The following is a 19,143-nucleotide window of genomic DNA, read 5'->3' as shown; positions in this document are numbered from 1 at the left end:
TTTCAATAGAGAAGATAATTAAATTTAAAGACTAATAATTTTGAGTAAATTTATTTTAAAAAAATTGATAGATAAATATGAAAAGCAGTCAACTTCATTATTTTAATTTAAACTAAAAGATAAAAGAGGCTAGTTAATTTCGTAGGAGCTTGATTTTTCATATTAAAAATATACTGTTTACAAGAATTTTCAATTAGTGGAAATTAATGAATGTCTAAAACGTTGATTTATCTCAAAATAAATTTTGTTTTTAGCCATAAAATTTTCAATGCAATGCCTAACTTTCTAAAGAGTAAAATCAAGAGTCTAAATGAGTTAAAGTTATTTTATAAAAATTCGAACGAATTTAATTTATTTTTTAAAATAAATTAAAATTTAGTTTAATTTTTAAATTTATTTAATAAATAAGTTAAACTTAAATTTCGATTCGGTAAAATTTATGAATTAAAGGTAAAATTAATTAATAATTTATAAAGGGAGAAGCATTAAAGGGGCGCTCTCTCTCCCTCCAAATTTGTTGGACTGAAGTCATAGCAAAAATTCAACAAGAGAAACAGAGAAGTCAAACAATAATAAGGAAAAAGGGAAGCAATATTCCTCTAACAAAGCTCATTATCACCTTATTTTAGGTCCCATTGTCACTATATCAACATTATTTGATACGTAATCCACAGTTCTTTTTTCCTTTACTATTCATTCAACATCACTTAAATAGGTCAATCAAATTTACATTTTTTAATGTAAATAAATATATTAGTAGTTGATTGAATATTCTACTTATTATTATTTATTATTAATTTTATAACGATAATAATTGAAATATTTAATTTTCATACTGACGTTATAAATTAATTTGAGAGATAGCGTTATGTTTTTTAAATGGACTTATTCGAGGTGAATTTAAATTATTTAAAAAAATTTTATTTAAAATATAAGAAATTTATTTATTTTTTAATTTATAAAATTATCATTTAAAAAATATAAAATTATAAATAATTTTTATAAAATTTTTTCTTAGGAAATAAATTTTAATATTTAAGAGTCGGAATAGGGAGCCTGTAGCTATTAGTCAGTCACCAATTAATTATGACCAACCATATATGTAAAACGCCTTAATTTTTGCTAAGATTTTTTCCTCCCACTATGGAAGCTAATGGGTAGCTCCAAAAGTTGAAGAGTCCACACTTGAACAAAAGTTTCCATATCATCTTAGCAAAAATATATTTCGAGTAAAGATGAGTTGTGAATGGTTTCTAGGGCTAGTTATTGGGTTTGCTGCTGCCACCTCCGAGACAAAGACAATGCAATCTTTCTACTCCCCTAACCACCATCTAACGACCTTCCCATTTATTTTAAAACCACCCATTTCTTTATCCCTTCTTATGTTTTCTCACCGGATATATTAATATTGAAAAAAATTATTAGTTAGTCCTTATAATTTAATAAAATTAATTATTTAATTTTTTTATTTTAAAAAATAAACTCAACCGTTATTATTATCATTTAATATGGTAGCTTAATGGTAAAATCTATAATGTTAAATAGTTCCAATTCAAATTTAACTCTCTTTGACAGATATTAAGAAAAAAATCTATATTTATTGATTTGGTTATATTTCTATATTTTAAAATATTTCTCAAACTTGATCGTAGATTCTTTTTTGTAGGTCGGAACTTTCTCAAACTTAATGGTAGATTCTTTTTTGTAGACCGGAATATTTAGAACTCTAAACTTAAAAGATAATTATTATTTTATTTAGAAAATATTTTTTTAAAAAAAATTAAATAGTTATTATTTTTTCATACTATTAACTATTCAATACTTTTCATTAATTGTAAGAATTAAATAATTTTTATTTTAAAATTACAAAAATTAAATAATTATATTTTAAAATCACAGGTACCAATTAAATACCTTCGTTTTAGTCCTTTCACATTTATTAATGGCTTAAAAAAATATATTGATTAAATAATTAATAGTTTGAAAAAATATGGAGACAATTTCATGTATTTTTTAAAATAGAAGAATTAAGTAGTTAATTTCACTAAGTTGTAGGATTAAATAGTAAATTACAATTTTATCAATATATTAATTCCTCGGCAATATTAATCTTTGCATATAGGGACAAAGGTGGGCACAAGTTGGTGGGAACTAGTCAGCTCGTTGAGCACATGAGGAAGAAAACTCAGTTAACATGTCTTAAGTAGCAATTAGTGATTTTGACCTCCCTAATCCTAATGCTTAAATAAACAATTAATTTACATGATAAAATAATCTATTTGCTAAATTAATTAAAAAAATAAAGTAACCCAGAAATAGTAAACCATAAATTTCTTATTTTCCTTTGGAGTTAATGAAATTTATAGTGAGTGTGATAATTAAATAATGAATTAAGTAGTAATCCAAGGTGGCCAAAATTTCCAACTCATAGAAAAATCTAAACATTGGCTTTGCTGGTGGAAGTGGTTGGACTTGTAATATTCCCTTGGCTATGAACACCAACACCACTATTACTTTGCAATGACATCTCTCATTCTCAATAGTCTTTTGCGTGTGGACCTTTATTAAAGCAAAATCATATACTCCTAATACCCATATGCTTTTTTTAAGTACAGTTGGAGTTCTAACTCGAGAATTTTTAATTTTGAAAATGATTTAAATACAAATAAATCATTATTTGAAATTAATTAATTTATAATTTTAAAAAATATATTAAAATATGCATTGCTTACTACTGCTTTTGCTCCATTATCATAAAATCATTTCATATTGACAGATAGATAAAGAAACAGTGTGAAAGTGTAAAACACATGTCCTTTCTATTCATTCCTAAAAGAATTCACATAAATATATCCATTTATCTAGTACAAAATGTGGACCCACATGTGTTTACATCATGATATAAGCAATTTGAAATTTTACATAGGAATAAATTAAATATATTAATACAATTTAATTTAATTAATTTAATTTAATTTAATTTGGTATTTAACTCTCAATCAAAGTTAAATTAAAATTGTAATAAATAAAATTATTAAAAATCCAATTTACTTTATAAGCTGCCTAATTTGTGAAAGCAGAATTGACGGCAGCCAAGAGTCTGCTCATTAGATACATGAATCTTGCAAATTTGCTTGTCCAATGCATGTATACAGATAAGAGGCTTCATCAGCATTCAACCAATATACTATTACTCTGTTCAACCGAAACCGATTTAGGCATCAAAGAGATAGGGAAAAATTTTACATGTACAATAATTTCCTTTAGTAGACACATGTAAGATTACCATGATCAATGGTTAATAAAGATACTTTGCAAAATACAATTATTTCGGATTGATAACCTCACCATTTAGAAAAAAAAACTCAGAGTAACAATAAATTAAAACTCATTGCTAAGAAAATTAATATCTAAATATTAATAATTTAACTTAACTTTAATATTAAGTCAATAAATTTATATACCACCAATAAATCTTATTAAAATTATTATAGTTTTGATTTGGATTCAATGGCTGTTATTCGTGTATGTACACGCTTATCTTTCAACAAAAAAAAAAGTAAATAAGTCAATAGGAGAATTAGTGTGTATGCATGATGAGTCATGATCTTTGAGTTGAGATTTTTTTAGGAGTGTACTCTAGGGTTGATTTTTCGGAATTTCACATTGATTATAGATGAGTGAATATGACTTATAGAGTACTAAAAAATCTTATATCTTGTCAGATTTATTATAATTTTAACTTGAATTCAGAGATTGTGTTAGTGTGTATACGTTTATCTTTAATAAAAAAGAAAATATTAAATTGATGGAGATATATAATAAATTAAACAAAATTAGAACACAATTTCATATTTGACCTAAAGTTGATGGCGAAGAAAAACACCCATCTTCTAAATAATGAATTAGCTAGAACAGTAAATGAATGAAACGATATGCATCTTAGGATATACACATTGAAACATAAGCAATGCCTGAATTCATACACACCACAAGATATTGTCCTAGAAGAGAAGAAATGTCATAATCAAGTTTGAATGGTCACAAGATTATTACTTAAATTTGCACTTAGCCATACGGCATTAGTATATATCCTCATAGCTTGCTTTCATCTTCAAATGAAATTCATTATGAAAAATAGATTTTTGAAGCCCCATAATGAATGATGAAAGCCATCAACGGTTAGGGTTTATCAAAATTCTTGAGACTAAGGGCAGCCCTAAGGAAGACTATGACCAGAAAAAGTAACATGCTTGACCCAATAATTTCAGAACTTCTTGTTCATGTTTAATGCGTAAACCTAAGTCTGCAAACCATATTAATGTGAATGGACTGCTACGCCAATAATTAGATTTATATACTTTATACAATACCCAATTGACCAAAAACCCTAATAATGGAATCAGAACTGAAAAATTCTGAATTTTAAGGGAATGACAAGTCATCATCCCCAAAGTGATTGCAAGTTGTCAACTTTCTAGTAATTTCACTAATAATCAAACTCTTTTTTCTTTTAAATAAAAAAATAATTTATATTCTCACATATTTTCACTTTAAATTTATAATTTATTTTGTATTAAAATAATATTTGATAGTATTATATCGTTAACAAATTGTTAATGACGATAATTTTTAAATAAAATATTAACTAAAAAAATATAATTAATAATTAATATTTTTTTAAATATTTTCAAGCATGATTTCACTCGTTCTTACTTTATAATCTAATATTCAATTTATATCTAAATAGTATATATAATATTTTTTTTTTTTAAAAAAAATTAATTTTGTACTCCCGAGTGCTGGTCTTTCATGTCAGTAGTTCAGGGGAAATAGAAAGAAAAGAAAATGAGAGGACTGCTCAGCTCAGCTCAGCTCCAATTTCTTCAAAGCCCCACACGGTTTTGGGAGCAGAAGGTCTTTGTGACAAGCAGTATCCCACTCAGACCGCTAGCAAACTAAAGGGGAAAATACAAAGAAAATAAAAAAGAACTGATCGATTACAGCTATGGGTTAAGTTCTAATCTTATGTACGAAAAATTCTTCATCTTTCAAAGACCAAAGCCTGCCAAATTAGCGGACACGGAAATAAGATACTCACTTGATTATTACAACCATTGAATTTTTAGCTTTTCTTTGAATTATGATTCTCATGTCTTGTTTTTTCTCTGTTTTTAGTGTGGGATTTTTCATCAGTTTATTACAAGGATATATTGAGGCTGAAACTGTTAGTCTTAGATCTTTTTGAGTTAGGCATTGTTCAACAATGTTAACGATTATAGTCGCTATTAGTTATTTTTAGCAACAAACAGCTGTTTTAATAGTGATTAATCAAACACTCTTTAAGTATTTTATTCATAATTTACTCAATTAATATTAGTGGATCGATTATTCGTAATTTACTCAATCAATATTAGTGGTTTAACTCGATCGAAAAAATAAGCACTGTTTTTTCAATTGTCCGGAACGAAGTCTTAGGTCTGAGGCAATAAGGCTGCTTGTTCTTTAGCTAGGGAGCCCCTGTGTTTTGATAATCTCACTGTTGGGGAACAGTGCCCTGACCTTCTTAGCTCTACCCTGTTGGAAGTTTCTTGAAATAATTGAAAAAAAAATCTTTTACTCAAAAAGAAAAAGGAGAGAAATGAAAATAAGTAAGTCTGATAAAACGGCAAAAACGGGGAGTATTTCTTTAGGCCAATGGCATATTTTAGACTTTGGATCTCGTTTTCATTTCAACTGCACTAAGGCAAAGTCACAATCAATAACCAGTAAGAAAGACAATTATCAACCTGCTCAAGACCTTAACAAGCTCAAATTGTTGAAAATTAAATTGCAGTTAGGTTGATTTGTGGTTATCAAAACCTTCTGGCGTTACCCTTTTAGGCATAATATTTTAAGATGAATTTTAAATAATATATTAAATTATGTGAGTTATTAGATTTAAATTTTAACAAATATTAAAAATTACCATGTGATTTGATTATCTTCTTTTTCAAATAGTGCCTTTTTGTGTATAGATTTTGATAAGTTTCAAACATTAACGCCAATAGGATATCCCAAATTATTGGTTTGTTAAAATTTAAATAGAAAAATCAAGTCATAGAGCACCTTTATACACTTTATTCTAAAATTTAAAATTGAAAAATTAAATATTATCAAATTGTCAAAAATATTTTGATTTTTTATTTGAAAAAATGCACTCTTTGTGGGAAGGTCAGTATTCCTTTTCTTAGAACCTACCCTTCTATTCTTAATGTCTCCATCTCAAACCCAATAAAATTATTATTTAAGAATTCCTATCTTAACAAATTGCATCAAATCAAACATAACTAATAGGGCAAGATGGATCGATTGTTTTTAAAATCTCATCGATTCGATTCAAATTAAAATCCATCAATTCAACTCAAATCAAAATCAAATCAAATCTCATAATTCAACTCAAATTAAAATCAAATCAAATTAAATCGACCGTAAATTAAAATAACATAAAATTTTGTAATGTAAGACCAATGACTAATTGGGATGCCATTGCTGGGTCTCTAGAAAGTCTAGATTAGCTAGTTGAGTTAGGTTCGGCTTGACCGCTTCAAATAATATAAAGATATCCATCTCATCTCAAGTAAAGCAGAGAAGAAAAATTCACTTTTAAGTATTTATTTTTTTAAAGCTAATCTGGAATGTCTACCCTTTTCCACACACCGATTAGATTTCATCACAGCCCTCTAATTCCACCTAAAATATGCTTAATTGACATCACAATACCAAGACCTGCTTAGTGGGATGACAAAACATATAAATATCGATCTCAGTATCTTGGGATCGATCCCCCTTCCCGTAGTTTGCCCTTAATAAGGCTTTAAATTGCAGTATGCACGGTAAAAATTGATATCACAGCAGTAATAATAATAATAATAATAATGGGAAACTCGAATGATTGATCACTGTTTCAAGCCAAATTTTGTCCTCCTAAGAACATCAATCAAAGCTTTCAAGCTTTTCTTTTCCTTCAAATTACAGGAAAAGCAAACTTTGACATATGTTCTGTACTCTGCACTCATCTGGTGACAAGTAAACAATGTTCAGTGATTGGGCTGGACCAATCTCAATCATGCTTGCATAATTCAGACTTCATCTATGGTCTAATGTAGAAAGTTAGCATACTCAAAATGACACGTCTGAGCATAATTTAATATTTTATATGTATATATACCAAATCCTAAAAATAGTTGAGCAATTTATAGTTCTTTGTCAAACTTCAAAGGAACTTCACTAATTTATTCCAGATATGCACATGACAGTTTTTGACTTGAGAGTTGAGACCCCACATGCAATATGGACCCACAGTCATTTATAAAGGAAAGGTGGGTCTTATCGAGTCCTAAGATAAAAGAGAGTAAAATAAAAATAATGAGATAAATTCATTGCTTACCTCGAGTCCTTGAGTGAATCCACTGCCTCCCGTATAGAAAATGATTACTAATCCAAGTCAGAAATGTTTGTTCATGTAAGCAATCATAAGATTGCGAAGCTATCAAGTTCAGAGGCCAATACTAAAATCATCAGAATTATTCATCTGCAAAGTTTTAGGTAGAATCAATAATTTCAGAGGTTAAATATTTCCCACGTAAAATTTTCCATGTTCACCATCTATCAACTCACAGGAATGAAATAGACGAGACAAAATTTTGTTAAAAGCATGTAAATTAATAGCAAATCCATCCCAAGTGACAATATTAAGCATAACTTGGAGTTCAATTCAAAAAACAAAAATTCACATTAATGAGAACAAGCACAGGTTTGGCCGGAAATGCTACCTAAATCATAGAGATGATGTGGCAACAGGCACAGGTTTGGCCAGAAATGCTACCTAAAATCATAGAGATGATGCGGCTGATTGCAAGTTTTTACTACTATCTTCATGTATCTCAAAGAAGTCCTGGAGGGCTATCATATTAATACTGCTGAAATTCAATGTCTTTATTGCCTCTACTGTTGCCAGAGCACCAGCTATTACTGTTATAATAGGAGCATTGTAGGCCAGACATCCTCCTTAGTTGCTGGCCATCAATTTGATAGAGTGCATCGCCAGAGCTTGTGTAACGACTCGGGAATCGGACCGCTGCTGGCACTACGATTTAGATCGACTAAAGGTCGCCAGAGCCCATAGCAAACCTATTATACATCCTGTTATACCTGATATAATCTCATACATAATTACACGAATTAATAAAAACATAAGTATTACATGAACCAAGATTCGACATAAAACCCATACTAGAGCTTTCATCAAATACTCCAATATAGTCAACATAACATGTCTCAAACTCGGTTCAAACATAAACTCATATTTAAAACTTTTACATATAAGGATCATGAAGTAGGAATTACAAAGACACACTAGGGCAAAACACAATTCTAATATATGATTTAATACATGTCCATAACTATACTATCACAACAGACTATACCAACAACTCAGCCGACTTCCTGAACTAATTTTGATCCTGCAAACCTGGGGTTAGGAGAAATGGATAAGATACAAGAGCCTAGTGAGCAAAACATAAAAAAAAAAAATTCAAATAAAACATATTATCATATAAATGCGTCACTAACACAAACAATTCACATCAAGATGGACTTGTCACCAGTAACCCTCTATAGATTCCAAAAGTGTCTTGCCCACGACGGGTGTTCATCAGGACTTCCTCTTAAATATAACATAACATATCCATAGTGCCAGGAGCGTAGAATGGGTCTCGACCTGAACTTTTTCTTACATATTGCCAGGAGTATAGAATGGATCTTGACCTGGACTTCCGTATCCATCATAACATATCATAACATACTTGAGAGCTAGTGGGTCATCCAACATCCATCCACAACAGCAATAAATTATACAACGTATCATATTCGTGAATTCTAATGCAAAACAATAAATTATGCAATGCATCATATTCGTGAATTCTCATGCAAAATAACCTAATTACATATACATGGCATTCGTGATGCATGAACATGCTTAAAAGTTTGATTTCTTTAAAATAATAGATCAATTCAGTTCTACTCACCTCTGGCTGACGCTCGCCTAATATTGAAACAATTATCTCACTGCAAGCCTCTAAGGTCTCCCAAATTTGATCCTACACAGACAGACTTAAATGAGGGACCAAACATAATTTTTATAATACTGAAAATACCCCCAAGAAACCCCTAAGAACGCACAAGAACATACATAGGAAACAAGCAGAAAAAGGCTAGACCTGGGACTTTCGGCAGCAGGTTCGGCGGTCGCAGGTCAAAACCCTCGAGGGCAAGTTCGGCGGCCTAAAGTTCCTCACAGATCCGAAGGTCAAGACTCGGGGGCAGGTTCGGCGGCCTAAAGTTCCTCATAGATCCAAAGGTCAAGAACTTCGAGGGCAGGTTAGGCGGCCAAATGGTTGCCTCCACAGGCAGGTTCGGCAACCGAACCTGGGTTCTCCAGCAAGGCAGAACCCGATTCTGCCCTAAACATGCACCCACCAATTACTCCCAAACACACATGCAATAGCCTAAAATCAACCGTATACACTCAACACGCATAAAGGACATCTAGAGCTAGTCTAATACTCATCATGCATCATCAATAACCCAAGAGAAAACATCCATTATCAACCCTAAGTTCAAACCTTTCAACTAAAAAAATAACTAACTTGCATGCATCAACAATCCCCTTAAACGCCTATAAAGCTTGCTGAAACTTTCAAAAAACAGAAGAAAATCAAGGATCGAACTTACCTTTTGAAGAACACCAATATGACAGCAAGTAAGGGGAGGGTTTAGGAGGTGGAGAGATGAGCTCCGAGGGTCCCAAGAACTAGGATTTCAAAACACAACTCAATCTTTAAAACAACAGTAGAAAATTATGAATTCTTTGGGGATTTGAAGAAATTTCAGCAAAAATGTAAAGGAGGGTGCATAGACTCACCTCTGCTTGAAAATGAAGAAAGAATTCTCACATTTTCGAGCTAGAGGCCATTTATAGGTGGCTGGAGAAACCACCTTTAGCAGCCGAATCTTAAAATTCCTCTAAAACTCTCTTCTTTTTTTTTTTTTCTTTTTTTTTTAATACAATTCCAAAAATTTCAAATTCATTTTATGAAAATCCTATTTTACCCTTCTAAAATTTCCAGCTTCGATATCCCAGATTCCGATGGAGATTCTTTCCGAATCCAAAGTTTAGCCGGGTATTACAGCTTGTGAACATCATCAACTGGATGTGCTCATTAGCAAGCATTTCAGCAGCATGTGGGGGTCCTTCGTGCGTATTCAGCACTCGATCCACAAGTGCTCCCTTTAAATCAAGAAAATGAGCTGACCCTAAAGTTGAAATAATCCTAAACTCGAGTCCTGAAGAGGCTTGCACATGCTTTTCAAGATGCAGTTTCGTCAAGTCATTCAAGCTGATGAACACAGCGCTAGAAAGTGGTAGGTTCTGCCCTGTAGCAATTTGAGATTTCACAAATGCCATAGGTAACATGAAATCAATACCCATCCCCTCGCCAGTGCTCCTCATTTCAGGCCCTAGAAACACATCACAGCCTGGACACTTTCCGAATGGAATTACTACTTCCTTGACAGCCACATGTTCTGGGATAACAAGAGCAGCATATTTAGCCAAGGGACAATCAATTGCCTTGGAAACAGACGGCACAGCACGAGAAGAACAAGGATTTACCTCAAGCAGAAAAATCTCCCCAACTGCTATGATAGCGTACTGGCAGTTCATGAGTCAACAGATGTTGATTTTCTAGTCCATGACCTAATTGTGGCCGAGCAAGAAGATGGAACAGTTTGTGTAGGAAGAATGCAAGCTGTGTCACCATAATGTACACCAGCCTACTCAATATGCTCTATTATGCCACCAATCACCAGATTACCATATGAATCTGCAAGTGCATCTATATCAATCTAGAAAGCAGCGGATGATAAATATTATCAATTAACACATGGCATTCAGGGTCCACCTCAACAGCATTTTCAAGATATATCACTAGCTTGTCATCACTATATACAATCTCCATGGCACGGCCACCCAACAATAAGAGGGATGAAGAAAAGCATGATAACCAGTCTTCTGCAATGGCAAGTGCATCAGTTTCGCTCTTAAGATGCCTCCCTTTGGCTGCTCAATTTCTAACTCTTTAAGAATTGCATCAAGTCCTCAGCAGCATAAATAGAATCTGGTGATGTACCCAAGATGTGCACAGGACCAGCCCCACTGGAAGAAATAGGCTTATGCTCTTCTAAGTCCTGCTGGATGGGTAGAGCCAGCTTCAGGGGCGTTTGACCTCCAAATGGAGCAATAATGCCATCAGGCCTTCCAATACCAATTACATTTAGAACATCTTGTCGAGGGTTCAAAGTAGAGACAGTCACTTGTATTATAATCAGTGGATAATGTTTCAGGATTTGAATTCTTCGTAATTGTTTCATACCCTGCACTCTGCATAGAAGGAAAAGAAATGCAGTTAACAAATATGATATAATCAAAGGCTAGGTTATCTAACAGCAACAAGACTGACCGCAAGCTTTCATTGCATTTGCTCCTCCGTATTATAAACACAGAACTGAAAGCATCCCTCAGTTAATAATATCATAGTACCCATTCTTGTAGCATCCAACTATTGCGCGGAAAAGGATTCAAATATGATCAATACAAATATCAACCCAACCACCAATGCAGCACATTTAGATGAACCTTGAATTAATTCAGCTCATCTAATACAAATAGCTTGCATTTCTACTAAATTACTTTCACCATTAATCATGTCTATTTAACAAATAATGCTTATTTAATGCCATTGCCATACTAACTAAATAAGCACATAAGAATAAAATATGTTGCCAGGGTTCTCTAGTATACAAGAGATTGTAAAAAGTTTGGCAGAATTAACGATTTCAGATTATTCATTGAAATTTTTTCAATTAGGAAAACTCGAGAATTGCAGAAATTACAAACACGAACCTGGAGGGCAAAAGAGGCGTGGCAACAACAATAATCAAATTCAATTCCCTGTGATACATGAATGCAAGGAACCATTTGTCAATTAAACTTAGTTTACAAATGCCGTCAACTTTCATCCCCTTATTTTTTGCAGCATAAACAGCATGAATGCAATCTGGGTTCGGATCCAATCCCAATCCCAGTCAAGTTCCCTAACTGGTGCACAACCCCATCCTGTGTAGACACACTCCAGTGACCAAACTGCTTTCCATAGGGACTCTTGTAATGTCCATCCTATTGCCATCGCTTCACCAACAGATTTCATCTGGGTTGTCAGAATTGGCTGAGAGCCTGGGATTTCTCAACTGCCAATCGGGAGATCTGTATGTAGATAAGAAAGATCAAGTTATTATGACATGAAGGATGAAATTTTTGCAAAGTGACTGGTAGAAAAATAAAACGGCATGGTAAATTAATGATGACGCTGATAGGTACGGGATACAAACTAAACATACTACACAAGGAAATTAATTTGTGAACATTATCTTCCAGTGCATCTTTTTTACAGCTTAACCACTGCATGCACAGCACCATTGACAAAATTGGGATTGTTCTCTAGTAGTCTCATATCTAACATCTAGCCATAAGTTTTACATATGGCCTGTCCTTCACAAAAGTGACCAAACTCATTAACCTTCATGCTTATATCAGTAATTTCTACAACCAATTACTTTCAATATCAAACGTACCATGTGCACCTGCCCCCCAAAAAAATTGTAGGAAAAATCCACAGGAATGAGAAAGTGGATATTCACATTTCCTTTTGTTCCTTCGACAAAATTATCACTTCCAAATCACCATACCCCACATTGTATTCTAACAAAGAGGAATAGATGTGTTAAAAGGAAAGGCTCAACTTAACTTTACTCCAAAAATAACTAGCATGCAGTATAGCCATCACAGTTGGAAAATAATAAAAAAAGGCTTATTGGATAAAAAGGCCAAAGTTTTTTTTCTAATTGGCAATTATTTCAAACAAATTATAATTTGGGACCACATATCACAACTTTTAAGAATGGGACTAATTGTAGCCAAACCTCAAAATCAATTTGTGTTAGTTTGAATTTTGTTAACAGAAAGAAGCCGAGAAAACAGTTTATAGTTAATGTACTTAGTTAAGGATATCAAATTGAACATAAATAATAGCTTAACATACGAAATTTTGCATTTTGCAGCTACAGAATTGAGATATAGATACAGTTGCTCCCAATCTTACAGGTTGGATATGATTCCCCTTTGTTAGCAAAGCAAAAAATAAGTCTGACAAAAAACAAGTTCAGGGGATTAAAGGAAAATTTGCAATATCTTCTTAACCAAGTTAATCATAATTCTTGCTTTTAAGAAAAAACAAAAAAGAGTTAATCATCATTCTCAACCAAGATAAGGGAAATCTAAATTAATAAGCATATTAAATAGACTAGTGTAACTAATAAAAGCAGTAGGTAACCTAGTAGATACTTACCTTGATCACCACATACTCAATAAACTAGCTGGGGTCTTCTTTGTGGTATCATTAGGAATCTGGTCCAGTGAATACCCATTTGACAACTTAGCTGCTATTTTTGCAATAGGGAAACCAGTAGCCTTGGAAGCCAAAGCCGAAGACCTCGACACCCTAGGATTCATTTCAATCACCATAACCTCACCATCCACAGGATTAACAGCAAACTGCACATTGGACCCTCCACATTCCACTTCAATCTCTCATAATCTTAATTGACAAATCTCTCAATCTCAGGTATTCCTTATGAGCCAAGGTCTGGGCTGGAGCCACTATTATCGAATCCCCAGTATGCACAATATTCTCAACGGAGCAAATGCTCAAAACATTATCAGCCAAATCATGCATTGCTTCCAATTCATACTCTTCCACCGCAACAATGACTTCTCCACTAGCACCTGTGAAGTTAAACTCGAAGCCAAACCCGCCTTGCAGATGGACTCAAATTCTTCCTTATTGTAAGCAACACCACCTCCAGTCCCCCCAAAGTAAACGCCGGTCTAGTAATCAATGGAAACTCTCCAATTTCATTAGCAATATCAATACAATCATCGAGCTTGCTCTCAACCCCACACGGCGGCGTTTTCGGACCAATACTCTTCATTGCTTGTTTGAACAGCTCTCTATCCTCAGGTTGTTTAATAGCGTCGAGTTTAGCCTCAATTAACTCGACATTGTACTTCTGTGGAGCACGGCGTTCAGCTAATGCCACCGCCAGATTCAAGGCGGTCTGGCCACCCATGACGGCACAGAACGTGGGAACTCTCCTTCTCGACCGCTTGCTCCACTGAATCCGGTGTCATTGGCGTAATGTAGGTCATGTCAGCCAACTCCGGGTCGGTCATGCTAGTGCCTAGTGGCTGGGTTGGAGTTAATCAAAACGACCTCGTATCCTTCCCCTTTCAATGCTTACGAGTTCCGCAGTAACTATAGAAATCCCCTGAGTGAACTCATTTATTTTAACGAACATGACTAAATTATCCTTTAAATAAAAACAATAGAGAAAGATGAGAAAAGAATAATTTAATTATTTTTATTTGACGGTAAAAATTATTTTATATTTTTTTAAATGTAAAAAATTAAATTAAAATTAAATTATTTTTATTTAACAGTAGAAATTATTTTACAATTTTTTTTAAATATGAAAAATTAAATTGAAAATTAGATAATTTAATCATTTTTATTTGATGTTAGAAACTATTTTACAACCGTTTTTAAATGTAAAAAATTAAATTGAAGATTTAGTATTTTTATTTGTTAGTAGTAACTATTTTAGAGTTTTTTTAAATATGAGAAGTTAAATTGAAGATTGAGACCAAAAATGAAAGATTTTATTTCACCTAATCAGATAAATTGCAGTTTACCCAAAGAACCCCACAAATTGACAAGCTCCATGCTCCAAGCCTGCTGCGGTTGCCCGAGTGCATACCGATACAAACTTCGAAGAGCAGTTCAGCAGTTCTCCACTTGACCGCTCTGCAGCCCCTAGCTGCACGCCTCATGCGCCACCTAGCTGCGCACGTCTAAAGCCGGCCGGCCGTATTCCCTGTGCAGTTCACCAGTTCTCCGCATTCTCCAGCCTAGCTGCGCCGCCCGCCTCCCTTCAACCTGTAGCCGGATTCAACTAGAAGACCCTCCATACTTCGATTCAGCTCGTTTCTTCCATTTAACTGTTGCTTTGTCTCAGCTACCTTGATATCTATTTGTTATTTTTTGGCAAATCGGTTAGTATCCTAAATGTATTAGCTGTTTTGAGAAATTTTAGTTGTTTATGGTGTCATTGTATGGTTAATAAACATAAGTTTGTGGCATTTCTATTGACCAATCTTGACTGCAACAGCTTCCTCACTACTGGATTTCATGTGCTTAGTTTGTTTTTTTATTAAATACCATCTTTCTTACACAGATTCAAACTGATGTCTTCGCAGCCTGCTTATAATTTTGGCTTGTAGATGCAGGTCACGTGTCTAAGTTAGTCAAGTTGTTATATGTAATGGCTAACAAGTCCATTGCAAGATGGAAATACAGTACCACTACTATGCACTTGTTCTAAGTGAACCTAAGAGTGACAAGGGATACATATGCTGAAAAAGGATTATGATAGAACTATTTTAGCCAAGTAGTTATGGTTATGGTCTTACTTAGTACCGCTATACTAGGGCTTAGTAGCATAGAACGCTCCAAAGTAGGCAATTATTATTCTCTTAGATTACTGATTTCCACTTGACTTGGACTCACTGTTAGAGAAGTTTTTCTCCTGTGTAATTGACTATAATTTGATCTCATATCAGATGAATTCATCAACCAGTTGTTGGTAATACAGTCAGGTTTTATTTGTTATAGGTCTTGCTGGAAGAACTGCTTTTTCTTTTTCTTATAAAATAGTTTCATGAAGAAGTACATTGCAATACTAGAACTGTAATGAGAACCATATCTCGTAGTTCGTGAATCTTATTCTTTGTTATTTATTTCATCAGGATGTTTATGGTTATCCAATGAAAATTCAAGCACTTCTTTTCATGGCTTTAAGATGTGCTATGCTTCTATGCAATACTTTCTCAACATTTATATGGCTAACATAGTTTATTGGGCTGAGTTGAACATGGGTACCTGCCCTTACTCACGGTATATCAACATGTTTCTCTTGCTGACCCTATATTGGTATAGGTACCATGTTCTCAATGCCAAAGAACAGAAAAATGTTATATTTAAATTGTAGTTCTTGGTACAGATAATAAAGGCATCATGTTCATGTCTTCTCCTTTTTCAATGTTTATTTGTGCAATCAGGCCAGCTTGTTTTCCTTTACTTCCAATCGAGCAAGAAAAGACTATTGAAGATGGATTTATTTAGCTTGCTTTCAAATTTAGTTTGCTTTGATTTATTTGATATTCGAATTTGTGTCATTTGGTGAAAATTTGCTTTTATTTGCTTTATGTTGTTGTAGTTTGTAGACGTTATTTGATTCAGTATGACTAATAACAGATTAAGATGTGTGCAAATATTATGTTTTTTGAATCTGATGTTTGAGCTTGAGCTCTTTGATGTTGAGCTTGAAATTGAGCTCGGGCTCCACCTTTTAGATGAGCACATTTATGAGATAAACGAGCCAAGTTCGAGCTCAAGATCGAGCTCGGAAACATATTAATGAGCCTAAATCAAACTGATTTGAATTAGGCTAGTTAAGGTGATAAATGAGTTTATTACAAGCCGAGCTCGAGGTCAATAAATTATTCATAAATCAAGCTCAAGCTTCCAATTTGTTTTTGCTAATTGAGCCTGAGCTTTCCAAAGTTTAGCTTAGCTTGGTTTGATTACACCCCTACGTAAAATAATGCAATCTTAAGTTCCTGCCATCTTCAACCTCCTCTTTGATCAAACCTCAAGCTCCAGATAATATTCTCCTTTATCTGATTTTATTTTATTTGGTTAGCTTTTCTTCTTCAGTTGTTAGAGTTTCTGTTATCAAATCTTACACAATTGGTCTAAACTAGTTGAAAGGACGTTACTTGAAAGGACATGTATCTTGAATTATTGTAGCGCCTTTATTTGTTTTGAAGGATAACTAAATGGCACCGAGATGGAAAGGGAAGGGCTCAGAAGCTAAAGCTCTTGCAGATCCTATGTCAAAGATTATTTCACAGCTTTGTGCTTCTCTAATCCAAATAGATGCTCAGGGGTTACTCTCAGGATGCAGTGTGCTTCTTGCAGTAGAAACAGAACAGATTGAACTTCTCACCCGTGCTTGTTTTGGTCGACCTATTATTACATCTGAGAAGGATAAGCAATGGTTTCAGCTGGGTTTGGAGGAAGCCTTCTATCTGTGCTATTCTCTAAAATGCCTCAAGATTGTTGGTGAAGATAATTGTCATAAGAATGCTGTTGAGTTGTGGCAGTACATGAAATCCGAAAAGGCAGCTTTCCCTGATTTTTACAAGGCTTATTCTCATCTTCGAATGAAAAATTGGGTTGTGAGGCCAGGGTCCCAGTATGGTGTAGACTTTGTTGCATATCGTCACCATCCATCTTTGGTGCATTCTGAATATGCTGTGCTTGTTTTATCAGAAGAAGACGGTGATGTGAATGGAAGATTGAGAGTGTGGTCTGATTTTCATTGCACAATTCGACTTTGTGGAAGCGTTGCAAAGACATTGTTAGTTCTTAGCATCAATAAAAATGGTCATGGGGCAATCTCTCCATCATGTTTAGAGAGATACTCCATTAAAGAGCACACAATCACTAGATGGAGTCCAGAACAAAGTCGTGAGGATCGGATAGCCATTGAAAAAGAAACCAAGTAAGGGGTAGTTTAAAAATCATATGTTTTACTTCACACTATTATTTAATCATGAATAATATAACCATATGATCTGTAAAGGCTTTGACTTCTTTTATATCTATTAGCCACGATAGTCCCCTTTTTTTTTTCAAAAAATGGATCGTTATTCATCAGGCAGTTAGTGCATAAGATTGCAATATTTATGTTTGGAGTGTCAAAGATGATTTTTCTGTTTTGGCGGCAACTGAAATTATTCAATGTCTTCCATGTGGTGCTCTTTTTCTCTTAATTACATTGAAAAGTTGCTTATCTTTAACTGTTAAAAGTTAGAAATTTGTAAAAAAGGTGCATTATTACCGTTTCTTGCTTATACTAGTGGTTGCCATATTTTGAAAATCTTATGTCTGAATGAACAAGGGTTTCCAAGGAGGATAATTTTCGTTTTGGGTAAGAGCCAATTGACTAATGTGAACGAGTATTTAATTCTGTAAAACTGGTTACTTGTGTGTTACCAGGGCTCCTTCTTTATTTCTGCATTATGCCTTATTATTCGACAACTATTCTAGTAAGAAATCTGGTTTAGCAAGAGAACTTTAAAATGTAGGATTTGCTAGTAAAGATGGTTCAATCGTGGTTTTTCTAACAGCAATATAAAGATTTTTAATGGGAATGATGTAGAACTGACGAGGTAAAGATTTTGATGTGAAGGACGCACAACTAATATTTAAAGGTTTGTGTTTTCGTATCACCATCTTAATCTCACTCACATAGTATCCCTAAGATGCAAGGGCATGAATTGGCTTTTTATTATGTTTCTTTCTTGGGCAGATGTCTCTTACGACTCTTCATTTGCATATTCACCTGAAAAGGGGCAATGCCATGTTCTCATAGATCAGAGAAAGATATAACCTGATACTGCTCTCACTCTACTGCAATTTCTTATCAAGCACAGTTTTGAAACTTGCACATGAGAAGATGGGAAGCTTGCTACCCATCGAGTATAATGAAAGATGATTAAATTATTATGTGCGCATTGCATGTCATTATATGGGAGCATCAGTGTCTTCTCTGTAGAAATGATTCACCTAAGTTCCTCTCCATTTTGAAGAGGAAAAGAAATGACACTAGGTAGCACCAAATCTTAAATATGGTAGCTTATATTCTGATACAAAACAAATATGGTAGCTTATACGTTACCACATTAACGCATTGTAATTGGAAAATTCTCAAAATAATGTCAATTTAAACTTTTTAAGTGTTCTCACTTTTTCTGTCCATTATTGCAACTTTTCCGACGTCGGGTCATTAGATTGTGGGAAA

At 33.5% G+C, this 19,143-nt stretch overlaps 2 protein-coding genes and 1 pseudogene across 2 annotated transcripts; 1 reads left to right on the top strand and 2 right to left on the bottom strand.

Annotated features, from left to right (window-relative positions):
• Window positions 1–7,664: 7,664 nt before the first annotated feature.
• On the bottom strand, window positions 7,665–15,046 carry LOC110625705 (annotated as a pseudogene).
• On the bottom strand, window positions 10,157–10,765 carry LOC110625706 (carbamoyl-phosphate synthase large chain, chloroplastic-like). The gene has a single exon (XM_021771336.1). It carries the CDS (start codon window positions 10,763–10,765, stop codon window positions 10,157–10,159), a length of 609 nt encoding a protein of 202 aa, XP_021627028.1.
• On the top strand, window positions 14,892–19,093 carry LOC110626666 (tRNA-splicing endonuclease subunit Sen2-1). Its single transcript, XM_021772706.2, has 3 exons — window positions 14,892–15,268; window positions 17,105–17,841; window positions 18,652–19,093. The coding sequence occupies exons 2-3, from the start codon at window positions 17,114–17,116 to the stop codon at window positions 18,686–18,688; spliced, it is 765 nt and encodes a 254-aa protein (XP_021628398.1). The 5' UTR covers window positions 14,892–15,268; window positions 17,105–17,113; the 3' UTR covers window positions 18,689–19,093.
• The last annotated feature ends 50 nt before the right edge of the window (window positions 19,094–19,143 follow it).

Source organism: Manihot esculenta, chromosome 11 (assembly GCF_001659605.2).
Source record: "Manihot esculenta cultivar AM560-2 chromosome 11, M.esculenta_v8, whole genome shotgun sequence".
In the NCBI taxonomy this organism is placed as follows: domain Eukaryota; kingdom Viridiplantae; phylum Streptophyta; class Magnoliopsida; order Malpighiales; family Euphorbiaceae; genus Manihot; species Manihot esculenta.
Note: the sequence above shows the minus strand (reverse complement) of the source record. Positions and strands in the feature narration are given on the sequence as shown.

Excerpts from the sequence above, each read along its gene's own strand:
- LOC110625706 (XM_021771336.1), bottom strand. The coding sequence starts at position 10,765 with ATGAACTGCCAGTACGCTATCATAGCAGTTGGGGAGATTTTTCTGCTT.
- LOC110626666 (XM_021772706.2), top strand. The coding sequence starts at position 17,114 with ATGGCACCGAGATGGAAAGGGAAGGGCTCAGAAGCTAAAGCTCTTGCA. Across the intron at positions 17,842-18,651 it reads GCCATTGAAAAAGAAACCAA|ATGTCTCTTACGACTCTTCA; the intron begins GTAAGGGGTAGT and ends TTTCTTGGGCAG.